This window comes from Haliaeetus leucocephalus, unplaced genomic scaffold, assembly GCF_000737465.1.
Source record: "Haliaeetus leucocephalus isolate CR32 unplaced genomic scaffold, Haliaeetus_leucocephalus-4.0 Scaffold0, whole genome shotgun sequence".
Classification (NCBI taxonomy): domain Eukaryota; kingdom Metazoa; phylum Chordata; class Aves; order Accipitriformes; family Accipitridae; genus Haliaeetus; species Haliaeetus leucocephalus.
The window spans coordinates 4,469,722-4,492,253 of record NW_010972436.1 but is presented as its reverse complement, the minus strand read 5'-3'; the positions used below and the strand labels follow the sequence as shown (position 1 = coordinate 4,492,253).

The 22,532-nt window shown below is 36.7% G+C and overlaps 1 protein-coding gene across 5 annotated transcripts in view; it reads left to right on the top strand.

The window, feature by feature from the left end:
• ANKIB1 (ankyrin repeat and IBR domain containing 1) overlaps positions 1-22,532 on the top strand; it is a 97,130-nt gene that overhangs the window by 45,966 nt on the left and 28,632 nt on the right. For all 5 annotated transcript variants that reach the window (XM_010572488.1, XM_010572321.1, XM_010572244.1 and 2 more), the window contains exons 3-4: positions 10,326-10,626; positions 16,091-16,273. In XM_010572488.1, coding sequence (XP_010570790.1) covers positions 10,326-10,626; positions 16,091-16,273 — 484 coding nt within the window. The remainder of the gene's footprint in view (positions 1-10,325; positions 10,627-16,090; positions 16,274-22,532) is intronic.

Sequence of the window (22,532 nt, the reverse complement as noted above, 5' to 3'; positions counted from 1 at the left end):
AATACAAAACAGTCGGTAGGCTTTATCTTAATAGTAGTCTGACCTACAAGCAAAGCTCAAGAGCCAGTCAGCTGCTATGTTTTCAGCTCTTAAAACTGCCCTTTTCCTAGCTGATTTCTGATTATTTTAAGCTTAATAGGTTGAATATATGTGATGCCTATGGAGTTTGTTGGTCACAACAGAGCCTTGCTCTCAGTTACAGGTGCCACTGTTGAGTGTGTTGAGTTATTGCTGCTTCTTACTAGTAGGTTTTTCTGCACCCTTAGGAAAGTGGGAACCTTAGGTTGCAGTGCTTTTCCCTGCACATGTTTACACACTATTTAAATGCTCTTACTGAAACGATCATCTATACCCCACATTGTTCTTATTTTTCTTTCCTTGGAAATCAGATAATGCAGAATAAGATTGCTTCGTTAGTGACTGGTGAGATGAGATTTATTAATGCAGTACACTATTAAAGATTTCTTATTCTGTCTTGTCTGTTCTCCTTAGTAGAACCCTTGTGAACATTTTACCACAGGCAAAATAAAATTACATTTGGGTTGTAGAGGAGTACAGCTTTGGTCCTTGCCAGCCAGGATGACTGAATCTTCATTTCAACTCATTTTGTTACAAGGTAGAGTTTGTGACTCTGTCCAGTTGATTGGTAACTGCTGAATCATTGTGTCAAATGGCTTAACTTCACCCTGGGGTTAGAGGCCCACATGACTTCCTTGTGAGAGAGATCTGTTGGCTCAGTAGTTACCAGAATAATGACTGGGAGAATTGCAGTTTCTGATAAACAGAAGTAAATTTATCAGAAATAACTAATTAACTTTTATAGCTAAATGCAATATCCAGCTAATATATTCAGAGACATTGAATATAAACCCAGTTTTCCTTTTGGCTAAAATACAGACTGTGGATGATTTGATTTTTTAAATTTGTGATTTTTTTCAATATAAGTGTAATAAAATTACTTAATGGAGACATTTAAGGAAAATAAAAATTAGTGTCATTAAAGATCAAGCAACATACAGATTGAAAGGATTTTTCTGGAGGGAGAGATAGAGGCAGGCAAGACAATCTCTGTAATACATTCATAGTTTTTAAGAAATAGAAAGAATAGAAGTGATGCAAAGCCTGTTAGTATTTGCTGTGTAATTTCATCATTATTGCTATATAAATAATATCAACACTAGATGTCATACACTGCTAGGTGATTTACAAGCTGATACGTAGCTAATGGTCCCTGTGCAGAAATACGAAGCTGTGTGTTTAAGTGAAGATGAACCCACTCGTTAGTAGTTTAATGCTTATTAATTCATCTGACATTTGTTTGAAACCAATCTAAAAATAATATTCTCACAGGTATCTGAGAAGAGAATTCATTGTGGATAGTCTTTTCAGAAAAAACTGTGTTCCGAGGAGGGATTTGGAGAGAAGGCTGGAAGGATGACACCTAAGTTTGAGAATTGGTTCTAGCTGTAAAGAAATGTATAGAAGAAAGGGCCAGAGACAGAGATTAAAATCACACAGATTTTGCATTACAGAAGACATTTAGTCACAAAAGCTGCTGGTAAGCAGCCAGCTCCAGTGGAAGCGGCTTCTAATTTGGCACTCAGCTCTTTTTCTTTTGAAATCTCACTCAGAATATTGAAATAGAAGCCGGAAGTGGCATGGGATCATGGAAACAGTATTCCTGACTGTCTAAGGGAAGGCCAAGCTCAAGGCCTTCATAAATAAATACCATAGTTTTCTGGTTAAGCATAACTTAAGGATGTTGTTGATACGTTTCTGCATCAGGAATGGTTTAATTCTGTATTTTGGTGCTGCTGTTCCTCCTAACAGGCATAGGAACCATATATAAAACATGATTTTTTTGGCCCACAGTATAACAAATGTAAGGATTAATCAAGTTTTGTGTTCCTCACTTTTAGCGTACACTATCTTTGGGTCTGTGCTCCACAATTCAATTCTGTCTCTTTGCCACTCCTACACATTGTCCCTCTTGGTTTTTTGTGTTGTACCAAGCCAAAGATTACTATCTACCTGCAGAAGGTATACTTAATCATGTTAGCTGACACATAACCACTAAACCAAAGAAACTTTTCAACATATTTGCATTTTTTTGTAAAGAGAATAGCAAGTTCTTCATTGGTACTCTCCTGGTTTCAGCTGGGATAGAGTTGATTGCCTTCCTAGTAGCTGGTACAGTGCTATGTTTTGAGTTCAGTATGAGAAGAATGTTGATAACACACTGATGTTTTCAGTTGTTGCTAAGTTTAGTCTAAAGTCAAGGCTTTTTCAGCTTCTCATGCCCAGCCAGCGAGAAAGCTGGAGGGGCACAAGAAGTTGGCACAGGACACAGCCAGGGCAGCTGACCCAAAGTGGCCAACAGTGTATTCCATACCATGGGACGTCACATCTAGTATAGGAACTGGGGGGAGTGGGGGTGGGGGGATTGCCGCTCGGGGACTGGCTGGGCGTCGATCAGCGGGTGGTGAGCAATTGTGCTGTGCACCATTGGTACATTCCAATCCTTTTATTACTACTGTTGTCATTTTATTAGTGTTATCATTATCATTATTAGCTTCTTCTTTTTATATACTATTAAACTGTTCTTATCTCAACCCACGAGTTTTACTTCTTTCCCTGATTTTCTTCCCCATCCCACTGGATGGGGGGGAGTGAGTGAGCGGCTGCGTGGTGCTTAGTTGCTGGCTGGGGTTAAACCACGACAGGTACGTATTTGTATAAGACCTTTTTTAGGTGTCTTTACATGATGGGCTACTACATTAACATGAGTCAGTCCAGAACTGGAACTCAGACCCAGGTGCTGACCTACCTTTAATCACTTTAATAGTCTTTTGGAAACAAGCTGTTTGGGGAAACCATAGGTGAAATGACAGCAATACAGTGAAAAAGATTGTAAGGCTTAGAGCCAGTTTAGGAGAGAGTAAAGTCAGTGCTTGTGTTCTAGGCAGTATTTTTGTACTGAACATTACATCAAGTCCATAAGTGAAATAGGCCCAGAAGAGCATATGTTGGTAGAGTCAAAGATTTCCATTTGAAGTTTAGATTGCTCTAAGTAAAAGACATGATTCATATGTACCATAGTCAGGACTTGGTTCTCAAATTGATGGTTTTCTCTGAAAATCTGCAGAAATTGTTTGAGTACTCAGGAAATCAATTTAACCCATTTGCCAGATGTACTGTACTTGGTGGGAGTCATATGAATGGGAACAAATGGGAGGCATTTCTGTTTAGGAGAAATACAGAATTGGAGGCCAGGGTGGAGTACTTGTCGTAAGGGATCTTGAAATGTCTGTGAAGACTTCAAAATTGGAAGGATTAGCTCTTCACAGACTTCCATCAGCAGTGGAGATGGTATCATTGACAGCCTCTCAGATGCTTCCTTTGCTGTTAGTCCAAATTATCACTGGTATAACCTCGCTCCTTACTACAGCAGGATATTAGTAGTGTTTATGGGGATTCTGGTAGTGTTAGTAACAGTTCTTAGGGAAGGGGCCAACTGAATGTAAGGCTTACAAGAAGTCAGTGTAATAGTCTTTGTTTTTTCTTTGATAAATGGTTAATGATCTGTCAGCAGATTCTTTATCTTAGAACAGAAATAGTCACTGTGTCCTGCCCAGTTTTTTACTGCATGCAGGAGATTCCTGGGCTTTAAGAGAAGTCTAAGAATCTTAATGAAACAGAGAAGAAACTGTAAGTACTAATAAGGATTTTCTAGCACTATATAATGAATAAAAATATCAATAAATACCTTTACTAGACGTGGCTTTCAACATCAAGTAAATAATAATAAGCTTCACAAAATTATTTAAACGAGCTCATACTTCTATACAGCTGTCAGTAACAACTAAAAAGATTTCTTCAAGTGCTTGCTGTGGTTGTTTTGTTATAATACATTTGGGGAGAAAAGTACTTTGAGTTAATGAAATAACCATTATTATTCAAGGTTTAATGCATGAGTATTGACCTACTGTGTTGGAAGCTGAATGATTCAATAATTATATTAATTAATTCATTGCATATGAGTTTTAAATTACAGGGTAACAGAGCTTGGCTCTTCTCTATGTTGTTGTAACTCGTGGCTTACCTAGACTTCTCTTAATGCTCAGAAAACTATGAGCTTTAGGTTTATGCCTGCAGTGGAGTTTGCAGTGTAACTTTTTTAATAGCAAGCTGGACTTATATGGGCTGTCTAACCCAAGGACCAGAGGGGATGTTGTGAAAGGGAACCCTGTGCAGATTAGTTTATCTTGTTGCTGCAGCTCACCTTTTTCTAGTACCTTACTTGTCTTGCTTAAAAGCAATGGTGCAATTTGCTGTGTAGTTTATGTAGTACACGTAAGTGCTTTGCATTAAAAAATCAGTAAGTTTCACTGTCTTTGAGCAAATTCAGACTTGCTTTAGTCTCCAGCTGTCAGAACTACCTTTATAATTTCATTTTACATTAGTTTGTATTTTGGTTTCGTTTTTCTATACATAGGTACATTTTGATATTTTTTATATGCATACATATATATACACATACATCTGTATACATGTATATAGCTATAAAGTATATAGCATTTGTTGAGAGAGAGAAAGAGACTGTAAATGTGGTCGTTTTCATGCCCCAAATATGAAAGGTTTTATTAAAACCTGAAGAAATGGTTGTGTTATTAGTTTTCCAGTGTCAGGGAATGTGCCAGTTGTTTATTATTCAAGTTCACAGCCTTGTGATCTTGAGTCTCTCGCTGCTTTTCTGCAAATACAGATAGTAGGTGTGAATGTTACAGCCCTTTCTTTTTTGTCACTGTTTTCAACACTTTTTTGATGCTTTTGTCACCTCAAGTTTGGATTCTGCAAAGAGCTACAGCTTGAAGCAAAATCTGGAAACTGCAACTAGAGTAAAGTTTGGCTGCCTTGTGGTTAAGTGGTATTTTCCATAGGCAATGCATATTTTCACTCTATCAGTACATTTCCAGGCAAAATTTAGCTTCTTGTACCTCTGAAGTTGTGAGCCAAATTGCAGGGGTCTGTAGCTCTGCTCTGTGAAAGTCTTACACACCAAATACCACTGGTAAAAATGGAGCCCTGATGAATAATGAATTTGTGGATGTAAAATGTATTAATTTACCCTTTTTTGGACACTAGTCATCTTCTCTGAACTTTAAGTCATGGGTTCAGCAGGGCTTTTCAGCATTGGCTTGACTTCCCCTTACACTTAAGAGCTGATCCTTTGACTTTTCAGGAGATTAAGGAGAGAAAAAGGGGGAATAATGTGGCACTTTGAAGCCCATTTATGTGCCCAGAGTGAGGTCCTGGCTGCCTTTGGCAGCTCTGGTGTTTGTCATACCCATTTATGAGACATAGAAGTTGAGTGACAAGCAAGGAGAACAAGTAATCAAACATAATTTTTCCCCAAGCCCACTAGTGTTTTTTACAAATGGCGCAAAATAGTTCTCGAAAATTTGCAGATGGTTCTTACTGAAGTTTTCAACATATTTAGAGATGGTTGGACAATTTTTTAGCAGATAACTTGGACAGAAGGGCAAATGTTGAGCTTAGGCAAGGGAGTAGCCTTCTAGGGAGGTTTTTTGGATTTCTCTCTTGGAAAAAAAATAATCTGCTGATACTTCTTGCTGCAGGGGTTGAAAATCTACCATGCTGTTAGACTTATTTGAGTAGGGATATTCTTTGTGCTATGGAGCAAGACTAAAACAGAGCAACGGCACTTTAAAAGATTTAAATCCATCCTAGAGCTTTTCATCATCTGGTTAATACAGGAAAGTGCCTTTCTATTTGTTTAGGAACAGAGAATCTGCAAGCAGGCAGGACATAAGCCCTTCTCATTTTAGATTAGGGTATACATAACTTCTTAAAACAAGAGTTTTATTGTTTTTTTCCCCAAGACCTTAATTTTATGGTGGAAAAAATTTATACTAATAGTTACTCACTATTAAAGCTACCTTTTAAACTATTGTTTAACCCTTTAGAGAGGAATTTGGGGTTTAAAAAGGGGTACTGGTTTGACAGCCTTCAAATTCTACTTTTAAGCACAGAGTTTCAGCCTAGGGCAGACCCATCTCCTCACTGAACTATTGAGGATAAGGTGAAATATCTACCTTGAGCTATAGGAGAGTGTTTGTATCCACTTAGCATTTGTGCCTTCTACAAAGGTTCTTCTATAATTTACATAAATCTTAGTAATGGAAAACTTATAGGTTACAGCATGTAGTCAGTCAGATAGAGATGAAATCCCCATAGCTTGGGATTATTAAAGAGAATTTCAGCAGAGTTGTTGGGAAAAATATAGTAAGGTTTTTAAAAAAATGAAGGGAGATGAATATAAGCAGGATGGTCTCTTTAATTGATATTATTTAGTTAACCTTGCTATTATCTTAGCAGGGGTTATGAATATTTTTGTTTGTGTGTAAAATGCTGTTTTTAAGAAAAAGTGTCTGATTTATGGCTTTCACAGGTCACCACACAAACATTGTGCTGTTCTGAAATCAGATGCACTGTAACCTGATTCAGGAGTGAATCACATGCTTTAAAATACCACAGCATGGAATTCCACTGATGATAAAGAGCTAAATATTGAAAACAGAAATGTACATTATGATATTATCAAGCCTAGAAGGTAATGATTAGATCGCTAAAGATCCTAGAGAAACTTCATCTGGTTTGGGAGGAGACGATGAAGGTCCTCTCGCAATTCAAAAAATTCAAGCCCTGGTTCAGCGTCATACAGAAACCACAGACAGTTCTTCACTGAATTTTAAAGTAACATTTTACTTTTAATTAGAGAAGTAGCAGGAATCAGTACGTTGAATATAAAGCAACTCGGAGTGGGAGGAAAAGATGTGGTTAACAAATACCCAAAGGACTCTCCTGACATTCAGAATATGCAGGTCTAATTAGTGCAGCCATCCAGCATGTTATACAGTCTAAGTGCAAACTCTGAAGTAAGAGTTCAGGCACTTGATGTGAAAGACAAAGTCTGCCCTCTCTGCAATACTGAATTGTTTCTTTTAGCTTCATACCACGAGCTTGGTGCTATGCCTTTGTGCCAGTTGAAGCCTTTAATCTCAATACTTCCTCAATTGTGTGTCCTCGGGGATTCCTACTGAATGCTTCCGCATTTGAAACACTGGGTACTTTTGCTACCATACCGCAGTCCCCTGCAGTGGTTGCAGAAGGGATCTGGCCCCTTCTTTATCACCCTTTCTTCTCTACTCATTCCACAGCGAATTTGAAGGTAACAGATGTCTGCTAGCTTTACAAACTTCATGTTACAGACATCAGGTAAAAATAGTTAGGCCTACTGACTTGAACATCAGTGTTATCTAGTTTTAAAAACTACTGAAAAAGGAGCCACACATGAAGTCTTTTACAATCTTTAGCCGCTGCCTCTTTCTTCCCAGTGCTGTGATCTCTTTTTTTTTTTTTTTCTTAAGGAAGATGCAAGAGTTTTGGGATGGAATATTAGGAGGCGTATGGATAGTAAATGCCATGGGTAGGGGGAAGAGGGAATAATAAAATAAAATTTAAAAACCCTGTGTTTATTCTTGGAACTGAAAAATGAGCAATTTTCCATTTTTCTGTTCATACTGCAGTTTACAAATGCATTGAAGGCTAAGCTGGGGGTGATCTTTACTTGAAGTAGAAATATAACAAACGAAATTGTGAAGGGGAGTTAACAGAAGAAAAGATACTGATGTATCATAAAACAGATTTTATTGCAGAAGTAGAGAAACTCAGGTTTTAGTGAGTCTCCAAACCAAAGTTACATCTCTCAGAGACCAAAATTACTTAGATTTAGCCTTGTATTTTCTATATCCAGGTTTTGCAGTGGGTATCTGCAAAACCTCATACCTAAGGCATCTAGCATTCTCATATCTAAGTGCCTCTATGGAATTCATCTCCCTGTTCCCCAGTGAGTTATCTTTTTCTCCTCCCTGCCCTGCCCTGCCCCTCCTTTCCCTTCCCTTCCCTCTCCCCCCCTCCTGCCCTCCCCTCTCCTGCCCTTCATTCCCCCTTCCTTCCCCTTCCTTCCCCCTTCCTTCCTTCCTTCCTCCTCCCTCCCTCCATCCCTCCCTCTCCTTTCCCTCTCCTTTCCCTCCTTCTGTCTCTCTGTTCTTTCCTATCTTCCTTCCCCTCCTTTCTTTCTGTCTCTAGTTTCATACTATGAAAAGCTAATTCAAACAAGGAAATTCATTTTGGATAGTGTTTGATAGTGGTTTGTCCTGTCAGTCATGTAATTGGCTGTGAAGCATTTTGCCTGTGTTGCTAAATCCCTTTCCTCTGAAAACAAAAAAAACCAAGCAAACAAGATGTGCTATCACTTTTTTGGCAACATCTTTAATCTCAAGTTTGGCATATTCTTATTTCCTAACAAATGTATCTATCATGTCAGCTATCATGGAATAAAAGAGAGATTTCTCTAAGGAACATTTTTGCTGCCAAAATAGGACAACATAGAGGAGACTGTTTTGGTTTTGTCTTTTCCTCTGAATACTTTGTTACCACTTATTTAAAACAACACTATTTTAGTAGTAAGTTTCATTTTGAACTCAAACTGTTCAGCAATTTTCAGAGGGAAGAAAGGACAGAAATCCAGCTGACCAGACAGTTATTATCATCAAGACATCTTTCCATTGCAAGACCAGATCAGCTGTGCCTAATTTTTTCTGCTGAAGTACTTGTCCAGTCTGTTTTCAATAATTTCTGAAAGGGACATTCCACATCCACCCTGTGTAGCCTCTTCCTTTATTAATAGAATAGTTTCAGGATTACTCTTTGTCCTGAACAAAGCATGGGAGAACTCTGAGAGAGAGAATACTGTGTAGCGCCTGGTGGGATATATTCAGGGACAACAGAAAGAGGAGGTGGCATTTAGTCTTGTAACCATAGCATAAGGCAATAACTGAGATAAATAATGTTTTCTTTTGTGAGTTTGGTTAACAAATTCTTCTGCTCTCCTCTGTTCACCAAGAGCAATATGGTCTGATTTTGTATTTAGGCAGTGCCTGCCTTCAGGTGGCTGAGCTGCCTGTTTTAAAGTGAAGTGATTGAAACTGTTTTTAATGAGTCTTAGGGGTGAGGGCAGGGAGGGTGGAAGTGGTGCCCTGTATTGACTTAATGAGGATTCCAGAATAACTGCGTTTTTCAGACTTGCAAACTGTTCGGAGTCAGGGAACAGCCTGGTGAGGAGATGAACAGTGACTTCTGCTGGTTTTATGTGAGGGGGCTTATGGGAACAGTGCAAGTGTTTCTGCAGTGATTTCTTGAATGTATGTGCCATGCTTCTGATTTAGCCTGGTATTACCTCTCCAGGAGCTGTCCTTCCTACCTTTGCACGGAGTTCTTTCACCGTTGCTGTCTCTGACCCCAGCCCTACAAAGGGATGGTCTTTCTTCTCTGCCATTTCCTACCATTCACTCTCCCTTAAGAAAAAAATTAGTATTTTAGTATACCTCTAAAGGCTAAAGCAAGTTTGGATTCACAGGACTTCCATTTCAGAATTGGATTGTAACTTCTATAATTCCTTCCTGGTAAGAAGCAGCAGAGAGCTGCATTGTCTCAGAAGCTGTCAGGATTCAGAGTTGTGATTCCAGGAATCAGTCTGTTATTTCCCTTTCATTCCTAAGCTGACCCTTTTTGCCGGTATAGTTTATTGTCCACTTTGAACTGCCTCTAAAGCATTCAGAAGAAGACTTAAATTCTTGCCAGCCTCTGTTATCTGCATAGGTGAGGGTTTGCATTACATGGCATTTCCATATATTCTAGAGTGAGAAATCAGAGTCTTTCCTCAATGCATGCAGTGCTGGCAGGAAAAGTATTTCATATATTTTCAAGAAGTAGTAAGTACTGCATTGACATCCGACTAAAGATACAGGAAAGGAGAATTAATTTTGGGGAAGTTGCTCTGGCATTATCTATTTGCAAACTACCAAATGCACTACTATTCAGGACACGGAGTAGAAGAAAGGAAGTATCTATTTCATCAATCTTGTGACTTAATAACATTTATTGCAATGCAACATAGAATTGTAGAATAAACTTTGCCAACTAAAATTTATGTCACACACTGACAAAGTAATTATATATGGAGCTTAATGATATTTCAGTAATTCATCCAGATCTTGGCTTTTCACTCCTAAGAGAAATGAGAACTGCCCAGTAGTAATTATCTATTAAGAGTGTTTAGCACTAACATGGCTAATAAAAATCTTGGCAAGAAGATAGCTGTCATAATAGACCCCACTTCAAGGAAATTAATGGAATTGTGTGCTAATTTTTTTTATTCTATTCCCCTCCACCCCCCGCAGAACTTTCCTTTTTGTTAGAGATGGTAACCCAAATAAACGGAATGTGCACAATGAGACATCTATGCACTTGCTGTGTATGGGACCTCAGATCATGATCTCGGAAGGAGCTCTTCATCCTCGCCTGACACGACCCTCAGAAGATGACTGCAGAAGAGCAGATTGTCTGCAAATGATCCTGAAGTGGAAGGGAGCAAAGCTGGATGAAGGACAATATGAACGAGCAGCCATTGATGCTGTTGATAACAAAAAAAATACACCTTTGCACTATGCTGCTGCCTCAGGGATGAAAACCTGTGTCGAGGTAAAAGTTCATATATAATTACAAGTCTGTATACTGCTATTAGTAAATGACATGTACAGTTGTTCACAAATCTGTTTTGGGGAAAAAAAGTCTGATATAGTATATTGAATTAACTTTTTAATTCTATTTTTCATTAATTGGAAAAATTACAAAGATAAACAACCCAAAACGTACACTGTCTGTAGAGAACAATGAAAAAACTGGATTGCGTATACATTAACTTCATGACATAAACTACGCAGCACGAAAAAGACTTGTGTGGGCTTATAAAAATTGGATATAATTAGCAGACCGTAACACTGGAGAAAAAGCTTTAAAGGTAGGCATAGACATACCTATATGTGTAAAGAGAAGTGAAATAATTGCCTGAGAGAAAATGAGAGCTCTTTTTATTCTGCTCTGTAGCTGAGACTGGGAAATGCTGTCCATGTTTCAAGAACAGGTCTGATGTCTTTAATTTACAGTGCCCAGGTTTTTTAGAGGATGACATACATCTGTGCTGACATACTTAAATATAATTACCTTTTTACAGATTAAAAATTACTTTAATGTTTGTGAAAGTAGTGGATAGTAATGAGTAATTGGGAATTATAATGACTTTGAAGGTCTCCCATCAAATTTATTTTTAAAACTATACTAAGTAACGAGGACTATTATTTAATTGTACTGGTAATTTAATTTAAAGAACACAAGAACAAACATCTAACATTTTCAAACACAGTTAACATTTTCATAAGTCTGTCTGTTGTAACATCAAGATTTGTGTTTTGAATGGTAATGATTAATTCAGAGTTCAGCATTTATATGTATAATTTAGGTTATTTTTCTTCTGTGTATAACTTCATGTTTATTCAGACTACACTCATTAACCTAGTATCATCAGCAAAGTTTATAACCTGATTATTCACCTGCTTTTCTAGATAACTTCTGCATAGTTTAAACAGTCAGGTCCCAGCACCTGTGGGACCTCACTGGTGATCTCTCTGCAGCAAAAAATGATGTTCTCCCTGTACTTTCCTGATTTTCTCTGGAGCTATTTTTAGTATTGTTGTTACTTTTACCACCTTCTAATCTTGTGCCATGACAGATTTAAACAGTAAGTTGCATATTGTAATAAATAGTTCAGAAATTTCGTATTTGAGTTCCATTAGGACTCATGAATAAGTACCAATTTAAGTAATTTATATTAGTATTTGGTTTATTGGTAGTTCTAGAACCTCTTGTGCTAAGACTTCAATTTGAAACAGACTTTCTTTTGTGTCCTTCATAAGGCATGTGTGGTACATCCACATTGAATCTGGACTCCAACAATTCATACCACTTTTCTGCTTTATGTTATTTGAGATTGCTTTTGCACTTTGTCCAGCGACCGACTTTACAAACACATTGACAGATTTACCGTGTGGTGTTTTAAAATTACTTATTCCGAGTTGTTAATGCACGTGGCATACTGCTCAAAAAACATTCAGAACCTTCTTTATTGTGATTTTACGTTTATCTTTTCCAGACTTTGTTCTTTATGTATTCTTCATCTGGAGACAACTTCAGCTTCTTATTTCCCATACGATTCTGTCCCGTTGTTCTTGCTTCACAAATTCTTCTGATGTTTCTGGAATTTTATTCCATGCTTTTATTTAGTACCACTTTTTGAAAGTAGGCAATGAATTTTTTGTCTTTGTTCTTCTGCAAGAATGGGGAATCCAAGTACATTTGGGGAATTGTTATTGAGTCTTTGATGGTAACGTTTTGAATTAGGTCTTGTACACTGCTTTGGACAGAGTCAGGAGTTGCTTCTCCTCTCATGCGTTAGCTAACTATTTTGTCTATTATTCAGCCACTTATGTAGTCTGAAATTTTAATTTAAGCATCATGTATTAGCATAGAATTTGCTCAATATGCTTGGGAGATGGAGTGACTGAAGTTCCCTTTTTTTTTTTTTTCTGGTTTCTGCCCCTGCAGCATTTCTGTTCTTGGTCAGCATGTCACTTTTATCGTTACAGTTTTGGTCAGTGGTCACCATTCTTTTTTTAAGTCCAGAATTGTATTGCACTGGGATTCCCTGGTATTTGTTGATAGAGTTATTTTATCTATCTGTGGGTTTGTTTTTTTTTAAAAAGGTAAATACTGCCACCCTTCCAATACTGTGAACTTCTTAGTGATTCTCACATAATATGTTCTGTGGTATTACTTGGTAACACTGATTGTATTCTGTCAAGTTTCCAGATATTGTCTGAAAATTCTCATTTAAAATTTGTCATTTCAATTCCCCAGCCTTAGCTGTGCACCATCTTGAACTGGATGTTCTTCTTTATCTTCTGGTTTTTCATTAGTCCCCTCTAAAATCTCAGATAGTGTCTTTTTAGTTCCAATAGCCAACACTTCTTTCATTCTGTTAGTATAAAGATCATCCTTCCTAGTTTTCTGAGCTTCTAATGAATGGAAACTCAGCTTCCTTATGCCATTTTCTGTGCTCTAACTTAAGTCTCTGTCTCTCTGGTCCCCTGCTCAGTACTGAGAGGAGTTAAGAGTAGATGCTGATATTTAAGCTCCAGTATCACAGACTGAATCTTGCCCCTGTACCTTCTCTGTTCTCTGCCCCATATTGTTAGAGCTCCACAACCTCCATGCTAGCAGTTTGTCTTCAACATGTCCCTAGAAATTATTTACACACTTAACTGATTTTCACCAGGGAGGCAAGTCACTGTGCAGTCTTTGCTAGCTGAATTATACTCAGACCCAGCTAATTATGCACACAGTAACTGAATGACATACAGGTATTGCCTGGCTCTTCCTGTCAACTAGAATTAATCTTTTTTTTATTTGTATGGTTATATGATTGATTTAGAGCCTTTGATGTGATTGATTTGTAAACAAATATCAGGCTGTCTTCTAGGTCTATGTTAATACCACTTTTATCTTCATTGTCAACTTTTAATTCTTTTTAGATTTAATAAGCGAAAATACTAATTGCAAACGACTGTGTACTTTTCTCTTGTTTGATCCCGCTGCTTGATAAGTTCTGGCTACAGGTATTTCCAGTCACAGTTGTTCTATCCAGCCTTCCCCAAGAAGATCCATTAGTATCTGAGATATCATAAGTCCTCCAGTATAGTCTGTAGTCCTTGTAACTCCTTCAACAGGAACAGGATTATGAACAGGAACGCTACATTATGAAAAGCCTGAAACAGAGCTTGGTGAAGGAATTTAACAATGATCTCTTTGTTCCTAGAAGTATTTGAGGATTCACATTCTTAACAAAACAAGAAGAGATAAAAAACTGAATTGCCTAATCCTGAAGTGGTCTACCCTCTCTCCAGTAAACTGAAGGTTACTTAGAATCCCAGGAGTGCCTTTTGCCCAGTTTTATGGTGGTTACTCTCACTTCGGAGCAACATTCCTCTTTAATCGTCTCCTTTTTCCATAACTTTTCAGGAAAACCCTGGGCTTGTATCTTCCCCGGTCCTCGCCACACCCACATAAGGAAAGGAAAAACCAAACATAGTCCCTTGTGCATTAACCACCTACTAGTTGATTTGTTCAGAGTTGATAGTCAAATGTGCAGTCTTGATATTACTCCATTCACATGTGTTAAATTTCTTCTCTGAGCAGAACAGCTGTGTGGAATCCATTGCTAAAGGTAGTTTGGGCAAAGTTAATGTGCTTACCTTAAAATACTGAACAGGAAAAAAGACTTAACTTGCATGCTGAATAGGTTTGATTTTATGCAGATATATTCCACTCTATCACAGCATATTTGGCATATTAAATGGCATTTTTGCCATTGTTTAAATTATTAATGTGATTGTTTAAATTATTATTTTCCTTTTAATTACCTAAGAGACACAAGCCTTTTTAACAGTGCTTCCAGAGAAATATGGCTTCATTATTAAAAACTTGTTGATTTGCGTATTCCTCATCTTGCAGATTAGATTTTGAGCTGCATAGGTCTATGGAGTGTTCTTTCAAGTATGTTTATTGTTTTCTTCCTCAGAAGGTGTCTTAGTTGCTTAAATTTCTGTTTAAAATGTACAGACAGAATGTGAAACTCAAGTTAACAAAGTTTTGGCAATGTTAAGAAGTTTAGATGGAACAAGGTAACTGTAGGCTGGCTGTCTTGATAATTATCCCAGTATTATCTTTTATTCCTGCCTGATGCACTGATATGAAGATAAAATATGGTGTCATCCTTAATCACACTAATTTTTTCTCAACTAAATCTTGTTATTACACTGGTTTGTGGTGGTTTGGGGTTTGCGTTTGTTTTTATTTTAGAGAACATGCGAAAAGTTTCCAAAGAATCTACAAGAATTATTCCAGGTTTATAAAATACATTCTGTATTTTATAGTGACAGGTGAAGGGAGATACAATCTGTTGACGAGAAAAGTAGGAAGTGACTGATCATGATCTAAAAGGTTTATGTGGAGAACAGATCATTTTGGGGAAATTTTATTTTTTTAGAAGTATAAAAATTAAAAGCTGAGTTTTGAAATACTCTGGCTAAAAATACAGGATAGTGTTGTTACAGCCATCATGGTCTGAAGGCAAGATAATGTTTATGGATTTTAGTTTTATTTAGAAATAAGATGAATCATTTTAGCAGTGAATGATTGTCCTGACTTCCTGTCATTAGAAGTTCAGCACATGTTATAAAGATGTCCTAATAAATCAGCAAAATGGTCCACTGTTGGCCTTTAAAATCTGTGGCATTTGTTGTCCTTGCTTATATCAGACCATTTTATAGCAGGCGGCAAGGTTGGCAAGGTAATGAGAGCAGCACAATTAGTGTTTATTACCTAGAGACTGCATTTCTGGGTGGTTACTGGCAAGAGACAAGGTTGGTGAAATGGCACAGTACTAGACCGTATTAGAATTTCTAGAATTAAAATTATTTTATTTCACTTTTCTCATGTCCTCAAAAAAAAGGCAGCGCTACCAGCAGTATTACGTGCTACCTGTGAACTGGTACCCGTCTTCCCTCCTACCCAAGGAATCTCCCATTTTCTGTCACCAGCAGTGTACCAGTGCTGGGAAGAATGGTGGAGTTACACCCATATATAAAGAATACTTAAAGGTGTTTCTAGCTCCATCTTGCTGGTTGGTTGAGGACCTCAGCCCCTCATTTTCTGTGGAGCACTGACCATATCAGTAGAGGAGAATTTTAGTGTTTAAAACCTAACAGCAACATATTGTACAGCGTTGCCTTGTAACATATTTCTGAGATTTTGTGGTTCCATGGAATTACGGTGGGTATAGGTATAATTATGTCTGAAATCAAGCAGTAATTTATTTAATAGCAATAGAGAATCTTTGTTTCCTGAAGACCATTGCTATTATATTTGTCTCTTCTTTCTGTTTTCCTTGTTCATATTTTTTTTGTTCTCTTCTTAACTAACAGATCTTTTCTTCAGGGTATTATTAGAGTTGGTAATTAGTAACTGTTTAATTTGCCATTTTACTTTTCAGCTTCTAGTAAAACATGGTGGAGATTTGTTTGCAGAAAATGAAAATAAAGATACCCCATGTGACTGTGCAGAGAAACAACACCACAAAGAGCTGGCTCTCAACTTGGAATCTCGAATGGTATTTTCACGTGATCCTGAAGCTGAAAGCATTGAAGCTGAATATGCTGCTTTAGACAAAAAAGAGGTCAGAGGATACTTTAAATTTTGGGTATTTTACACATTTATATTTATAGGAGTTACATTGTGGAAAAATTCTGCAAAGTATTTCTGTAGGTACTATACTTTGTACTGTGTATTTGTAAACCATTTGATTTTAACCCAGCGCTTTATAGCTTTCAAGTTAAGCTCAGAGAACATAACAAACACATTGTCAAAACTAAAGAGAAGTTTTATTCATGTACTTAATTACGTGGACTGTCTTGAAAGTGTTGCAGGCTGTGAGGCTGGAGAGAATACAGTGAGGCCAGTAAGCTGGGAAACAGTTTCTCTAAAACATTTTTTACATATTTTTATTTCTTAAGATGCCTTTCTGTCTGAAAATGAGGGCAGGAGAAATTCTGAAAAGGAGAAAAATCTATGGGATAGAATAGGGAAAATGTTCTGGTGGATCTTCCTAGACTGAGACTGGGTTGAATGTCACCAAAAAACAGCTGAGTAGTGCAGGATTTCAAAACAGTGCATTTACTTTCTTGTTTTATAACATGATGCCCTAAGCTACTCCATACCAGAGCTTGTTTGAAAACCAGGTAATAACAGGTGGTGTTATTCTGAAGTCAATTTTTGAAAGAGAGAGACAATTCACTGACACAAATTTGCTTGAATTCTGGTATGCCTGTGATTTGATAAGGATAATATAACCAAAAAGATTCTGAGCAGAAGTACCCTCCCCCATCTGTTATCAGATTTTAATTAACTAAAATTCTAAATAAGAATACATAGATAAATTATATGATTCACTAAATATTACAAAGTAATTCTGTGTAAATTAAAGGACAATGGATTTCTGTATGGCTACTCCCTTCAAAAGTAACATGGCCTCACCTTTTACTAGCTTAGCCCACTTATGACCTAATGACACTTAAAAGAAAATTCATTCAGATTTAGACATGAGTAGGCTTAGATCACACCAACTGTTTCCCTGAAAAATGCCACGCATGGTCACCTTTATTTGAATGTAAGAAAGTCTTTGTACTGTTCAATTAATTTTCTAATTTTCTTATATAAATGCAAATATAAACAGGCTTAATTAGATTGTTTATTCCTAGATGAGAGGTTTTGAGGTAAGGTTTAATATACTTGAATTGTACATTGAAATAGCAAATGTAATTAACTCAGTTTCTCTGATTATTCCCATATAGAGACACCCAAATTGTTGTAAGAATGTAGTTTGAAATTACATTTTCTCTGTTGGCAAAGCCAATTTAAAAGACTGCTGCAGTTTCCTGCCACAATTGCAGTTTACCACTCCTTTGGTTGTACAGGTAGAACTATTTGGATGGTTATGTTGTGGACTGGACCATAGCAATGATTTGGCTTAAAAGAAGAAAGTTTTAAAGAGTGATAATATGTAGTTGTTTTATTTAACCTGAATAATTTTTATCATTATATTTATACCATGGGTTTGCTGGCATATGCATCAGCACAGCTGAGAAAATAGTGAACTTACAAATATGGATGGGGCAAATCAAGAACCACCTACCTGAACAGGCTTTTCAGCAAGAGAAAAATAATGTCTCATGACTGTTTAAGGTAGATGCTCAGAGCAAAATCAGCTTAAACACTTGATAGTTACAAGCGTCTCAAGTAAAAAGTAATTATGTTAATTTGGGGTCACTTCACCAAGACTGTTAAAAGATACAGTTCTGTTCCTCATTTGACTTGTTTTTAGCAAAGTTGTTGAGCATGAGAACCGAAATGCAGGCAGGCCTGCAGACCTAGAGCCATCTGACATACCAGGGCAGCTTTCCCACATGTTCTAAAGATTCACAAGCTGAAAAATGTCAGCCTGGTATTTGGTACACCGGTTGATGGTCTTGCGACTTCACATAGAGCAATTCTGCTATCATGTGCTCCCTTCATCCCCCCACCCTTTTCTTTGTGACTTTTCAGTGGGTTAAGTTCTCTAACTTCTTGAGTAACTGTAACAGCTCAAGTGCTAGCACAAGAGAGATGCCAAGAGCATGTAGTCAGGGGAAGTTCGTTTTTCAGTCTTAGCCCTCAGAGTGGCCAAAACCAGTTGAAAAAAAAAAAGCCTTAGAAAGACTAGCACTGAACTGCAATCCAAGTGACCTCATGTCCTCATCCTCCAGGTCTCTGGACAAATGGTTGGGATGGGCAGTGAAAGCTGCACTTAACCACTGGCTATGGTGATGCCTCCAGCAGTTATCTTGATGGGGCGTAAGAATTGATCCAAAAGCCTTCCCCAGAACACATATCCTTCACCAAAATTGCCCCTCAGACATGGTCTTCTACTTTTTTTTCTCTCAATTTCATTTTTAAAAAGTATTAAACACTGAGGCAAGCAAGTGTGCAAAATGCTTGTTTAACATGGTGTTTAGATTGTAATTGTTCAGTGATGCCTTTTAACATACTTCCAAAACACACAAAAAATTAATTCATAAAGAATTAAAAAACTTTGGAACACCAAGAAATGTATTTTCAAAGTCATTTAATCTCTTGAATGAAGGTTAGAGGAAAAGATAAAACATTTGAAAATGATGAATAGGATTTCTTCCCAGGCAAAACAGCCAAACAGGCTTAACTCCAGTGTTTATGATATGCATAGTAGTTTCTGGAGTCATAGTACCCAATACCTCTCCTTCCAGACCTGCCATGTTTACAGCAGAAAATAATCCTCTTTTTTATACAGACCAAAAGATTTTTGTAGTGCTCTGTGCAGTGTGACTGAATTAAGTGTATGTATTCAGAGTAATAGCAAAGCTTTGTTTCTGATGTTGAGAACCAGTTTGTGTTGCTCTTCACAGTGAAATATCACCAGGGAATTATGTCAGTGCTCGTGTTTAGAACTGAAACACTTGTAATAGTGAAAAAAATAACTTGCACATACATACCTTTGATTACAGAGGCTCTCAAGCCGTCAAGAAATACAGATTGCTGAGTAGAGCTGTATTTCAAGTTTGAGAGCCCAACAGCAAAGAGCTGTCCATTTTCCAGCAGTTCAGTTTACTCCTTCCACAACGGTTTCTGAATAAAATCCATTTCTGTCAAACAGTTAGCCAACCTTTTAAAATCTCATTTTATTACAGTGCTCCCTGAAGCATATTTTTAAAGCAACAGTTCTATTTTACTTTGGTTTTAGTACACTTCAAACATTTTTAGTGATCAAATTAGAGACTGCAGTTAAAGATGGGTAGCAAACAGGCCCTAATAGTTTTGAAACACAAACATAATTGTTAAGTGTGTTTCCACAAAATGCCGAAAACAATGTACCAACACACACATAATCTGTATTTCCTGATATAAAATGGAAACACTAAATATTTTAAGAATGGAGTATAAAGTGTGACTCTCTTAACACTGTAGGTAGTTGTAGCAAAAGAAGATCCATCTATGATGTGTGAGCAGTGGAAAGGGTATTAGAAAACAAGGCAGGAGAGTATTTTGGATTACATTCTTTGTCTTGATTCTTTTCTCTTACTTGGTTGATGAACAATCTCAAAAAAAAAAAAATTTCTGTTTTTTAACATCTAAATTTATATTTATCTTTTACATCTAATTGAAGTTACACTAAATAATATGACTGTGACTGATTATTTTTTAAACTACTTTTATAGGTTTTGGTTGTTTTATTTGCAGTCTTTTAATTTGCTGTTTATTTAGCATGGGAGCATATTTGTCTTGGTGATGTATCCCTGGAAGATAACATGCACCTTCATTTCAATTACATCATGCAATGCTTTAAACTTACATAAGAAACACCTGGGAACAAGCAGTACTTCAGAGCAGATCATCCAGAACAGTTTTGGCTCTCAGTCAGACTCAGTGAAATACACTGTGCAATAGCAAAGTATGTAATTTCTTAGTTAATTTTACATATGTGCTACTGAATACTGTAGAAATACACTGCTAGTGAGTGTATCACAGATTTATTGAGTGTGTAGTAATTGCAATGGTTTACTTCAGTTCCAGAATTGATGTCATATAAATATATATAATGCACATACCATAAATACAAAGAGTTATCTAAAGTGATTAAAAGGTGCTTTATCTCTACAGATAGAGAATGGTTTATAAAGTGAACAGAGAGAAGAGGACTATAAGCAGTTAAGATATATATACATTTATATACATATAGTGCATTTACTTATACTTGAATGAGTTAAATGGAGTATAAAAGATTTTTTAAATATATGACTCCATTAACTATAGAACTCCATCCACCCATAAAGGAGGATATTTACATGGAGTATTTTTGACACCATTTAATTATATAGTCATCGCTATAGCAAAGAGTTACTTTGCCCTTGTCTTTTTTAATGGTACTTTAAAAGTGAAGAAAATAATAATAGTTTGAAATGAACTATTAAAATAATCAGCTTACATATTAAAAGTACTTTCAGGAGAAAAACAATTATATAATTTATGATATCTAAATATTACTGATAAAAAATTGAGAAAAAAATAGTTTAAAAGAAGGGGTCTTAAGAATACAGAAGTGTTGAAAGTTGTATTGAGAAGCTCACCAGTGCATTAAAGTAGTAACCCAAATAGTGTATTCCAGAATCATTATATAGTTAAGTGATGCTAATACTGAACAATGCCTTTTTCACAGCAAATATCAATAAAGAGCTCCTCCATAAATGAGTATTAAAGGAGGTCTCTGAGAATCATAAGCTATAATCAAAGTCCTTTACAGTGTATGGCAGTGCAGAGATAAGTCATCAATGTTGGAAGTAGTTAAAAACAAACCTCCATGATATTACATAAAGGATATACATCCTTATAACTAAAGACTGTGTCTTCACAGGTCTCTAAAAGACTATGTCTTGTACACATTAACATTTTTAAGGGTTCTCATTGTATAAAGCCTTCATTCTGGAATTTCCAGATTAAGCTACTTAATAGTGCCAGCCTAAAATTTTCTTTCTTTCAGCTTCTTCTGTGGGCTTATATATTATTTTATGAAACAGATGTCTGAAGTTTCAAACACATTCTTAAGAAATACTTCCCTCATTACTTAAAAAGATGAAATCAGGATTCTCAAAAACCACAGGATCCAAAAATCCCTGCTGGGTTGTATGGAATGCTCCAGCTGAGATAATATAATAGCGTGTTACTCAAGGGAGATACTTGCCAGTGTTTGACCTAGAACCAATCAGTTAAATATAATTTTGAGCATATCTGCACTTCAGGATAAAATACTGAGTCCTAAAACATGCGTATGTATTGCAAGTTTAACAGAAAAGACATTTCTTTTTATGATATATGTGGTCTTCAAGAATTGAGTACTGTTGTGCTGACAAAGCTACTTGTTTTACAATTGCAATTCAAAATGCAGTTCAGATTCAGACGATTTACTCTTTGCTTCCATTTTTTTGCAGTATATTTGTGCAATTATAATCATTCAGGCACCCAGCTGTTTGTATCCCTGTCTCTCTGACATGTTTTTATAAATGATTTCTTTTGTAAGAAGTTAAGTAGGTCAGTCAAATTCCAGCATGCTATGAATCAAGTGGCCCAGACTCATTTCAGTGCAAGCCATTAATGCTCAGATTGTCCTTTACTGAGTCATGCATGATCAGCAGTGGAAGGACATACAGAAACTCCCTGAACTTGGGCAATCAAGATAAAGGTCAGGACACTTACAGTCCATTTCTCTTCTGCATTTCTTGCTTTCTCCAAAAGGACAAAGACCCAATGCAGAGCCATGGCGCCATTACTCTTGCCAATCACAGAGTTTTTAATATCCAGAAGTTCCTGTTTATTTTACTGACTAGCTAACAGAAGAGGTCCTTGTGGGAGTCGGTTATGGTTTTAGATGTATTTTATAGAGTTTATTATGATACCTAGAATATAGGAAGTATGTTATGTTTAAAAGTAGGTGTCTCAAAAGAACAAAATCGTGTAGCAGCCCAGGGTATCCATTCTCCCATCTCTTCTGCCTTCTGCTTGTTAGAAGGCAAACCCTCAAAGACCCTCAAAGGGTTATGCGCACAGTAGGCTTTCACTTAGATTGTAAACTTCTGAGGACAGAACCAGTCTTTTGCTTTGTGTCTATGTATGTATGCATGCATGTGTGTGCATATTATCTAGCACTGGAGAATCATGGACTATGCTCTATATATAATCAAAATATAGATAGTAAATAATAATGATACGTGGTCTTAACTGTGGTTATCTGTTATTGCTTCTGCCCTGTGTCCTTTCTTCTCTAAATTGGTGAAGACAATTGCCATTTGGTAGCCAAGTTCCTAATTAGTCCT